The sequence below is a fragment of the Penaeus japonicus genome, unplaced genomic scaffold (assembly GCF_977035675.1).
Source record: "Penaeus japonicus unplaced genomic scaffold, GWHDUDI00000001_assembly GWHDUDI00000016, whole genome shotgun sequence".
Classification (NCBI taxonomy): Eukaryota; Metazoa; Arthropoda; class Malacostraca; order Decapoda; family Penaeidae; genus Penaeus; species Penaeus japonicus.
This window is the reverse complement of record NW_028234418.1, coordinates 16,766,119-16,768,618: the sequence shown is the minus strand read 5'-3', so window position 1 is coordinate 16,768,618 and position 2,500 is coordinate 16,766,119. Positions and strand designations below refer to the sequence as shown.

General features: G+C 35.9%; 1 protein-coding gene across 4 annotated transcripts in view; it reads right to left on the bottom strand.

The window, feature by feature from the left end:
• LOC122264794 (trehalase) overlaps window positions 1-2,500 on the bottom strand; it is an 83,364-nt gene that overhangs the window by 4,855 nt on the left and 76,009 nt on the right. For 2 of the 4 annotated variants that reach the window (XM_086545215.1, XM_043033854.2), the window contains exon 9: window positions 1,386-1,511. The exons of the other annotated variants lie outside the window; for them this stretch is intronic. In XM_086545215.1, coding sequence (XP_086401341.1) covers window positions 1,386-1,511 — 126 coding nt within the window. The remainder of the gene's footprint in view (window positions 1-1,385; window positions 1,512-2,500) is intronic. 4 annotated transcript variants of the gene reach the window in all.

Genomic DNA, 2,500 nt, shown 5'->3' with positions numbered 1-2,500 from the left:
TGTATGTATGTATGTATGTATGTATGTATGTATGTATGTGTGTATGTGTGTGTGTGTGTGTGTGTGTGTGTGTGTGTGTGTGTGTGTGTGTGTGTGTGTGTGTGTGTGTGTGTGTGTGTGTGTATGTATGTAAAAAAATGTAACTTGGTTGCTATTTTGGGTGTGAGTACATACTCAAAGGCAGTAGAGGATTTATAATGTGGAAGTTTACATTTGATACAGTAAAATAAACAAATAAATGACATTTTTTCTCCATGTGATAGCAATGTAAGTTAGTACCTGAGGCTGCACATTTAGATTTATGATAAGTAGATTAAGTGTAAAGTCGGCACTCGTCCTGGCGCATCGCTTGCTTTGTTGACAACTTAACTGTGTTTTAACTGTGTCTTGGGCAAGAGTTATCACGCTAGGAGAGAGCATACCTTCATGAGTTAATGAATGAATATGATACTTTGAACTTAAATGTTCAATATGTTTTACAAGAAAAATAAAATCTTGACAAGACTTGTTTGGAGGACTGACCCGCCGTCACTTTCAGAATTGTTGCTTTCCAGCCTATCATGCCAATAGAGGCGATCAGTACACGCCATAGTCGAACATTCTTAACACTCACTACTCATTCACGCACTCACTCACATTTTTTTTTTTTTCTTTTACTCTCTAATGTGTAATACGCTCGTGAAGTCGACTGCCTCTTGTACTCTAGCATGTCTGTCTTATTCACTTACCTCTGCTTCTGGAAAAATAAAACACTGGACTCGGAAGTTGGAACAGTGCTCTCCAAGATTATCCAACCAATAATGAAAACTCAAGAAGTTTATGAACTTTTGAAAATGTGACGATAATTAACTGTAAGTGTGAAATTATTGCAATTAGCAAATGTCAATCACGACAATATAATATAATCTCTATCACTCGACCCCGAATAAAATGGCTGTGCAAAGCAAACAGGTAAGTTTTTCATGTCAGAATTTGAACTAATGTTTTGTTGTTGTTGTTGTTTTTTTGTATTGTTTTTTATCATTTTAATCACGTTTTTTCCTTAGATTGGTCTACACTGCGTTAAATTACTCTAAATAATTTCGAAGGGCTCCCAGATAAGTTAAAATCGCCCTTTTTAAGTGCAGCTTGGCCCTGTGAGCTATAGGTCCTGGGACTAATACTACGCTAATGATATTACGATGACGTGTGCGCGCCTAACAAACAAAAGGTGCATAGTACTCTTGGAGCCGCGGAACCCTTAAGCTAGCGATATTGTCATAATATAAATCTTAAGTACAAACTAAGCCTTACCTGTAATCAAACTTGAATTTCTTGTATATAAATATCTTGTAAGCCTCATACTATCACTTGGATATAATAATGATAAAAAGGGAAAACCTTACCCATGTCAGATGGCGTAGAGGACATCTCCCAGAGCCCTAAGGCCAATAGCATAACAATTAGCAAGGAGTATTTTCCATGTAGCAAAAAAGGACACACGAAGTATAGTGCTATCATAAACACGCCAACTGAAATGAGCCCATTCATGGTGTTAGTGGTAGTTGTTAGTGATGTGTCTGATAAAGTTTGAGATGATGTTTGGGAATAGTCTTTAGAGGAAGCGTGGGTTATGGAATACCGTGTCTTTGTGATAAAGTATAGTGTAGATGTTTATGCTGTGCTTTGTCTTTTGTGCAGGTTTACTGTCTGTGACAGAAGTGTAGAAAAGTCAGGGCGTTCGTCTCTGATAAAAACAGCCCTGATCCATTCCTACCTTCAGCCCGCTGAGACAACCTACCTGTCCCTTATGTCATGACCCTCCATCAGGATAATATCAGTCACTTAGCTGTTGTTATTCACAGCGATAGTTAGTCCGGAAAACATTTATAATTAAATTTGTTTACCAAAAGGTCAAAATTAAACATTCTGCTGTCATTCTGTAATACTGTATTCTCAATTTATATTCTAATAAATTGTAATAAGGAAACAATAATGTAAAATGTGCTCTAAAGTTTCTATTTGCCTTATGCCCACCTTGGTTCCAAAGCATAACGCAGAAACCCTAAAGTAAAGTGAAACTGATTCATTTATTTTTCGGCAATTTTGAACATGTGCCCGGTATCAGGACAAAGACAACAACATAAACCTTATGTGAAAATAACGTTCCTCAAAGGGAAATTAGATGAGTGTGTTAAGAACCGTTATTGTGTGGTGAATGAATACTAAGGAAAGGGAAAATGAAGAAGGAAACACTGATATAAATGTGCAAATGTTAGACTTTTTTACAATATATTACATGCAGTATTTATTAATTAGTTTATTTCATTGTGTTATTATATTTGTTTGCGTCTGAAAATAATATTTTAATGCAAGATGTTGATTCACATTGTGATCCACTTGACAGAACAGACACACATACGTGTGTTTTATTTTTTAGAGATATTATTTACAATTTGTTCTGGAGCAAAACGGTGAAGATTGGTATGTAAAATGATCAGATGTTTAGTATGTCGATCAG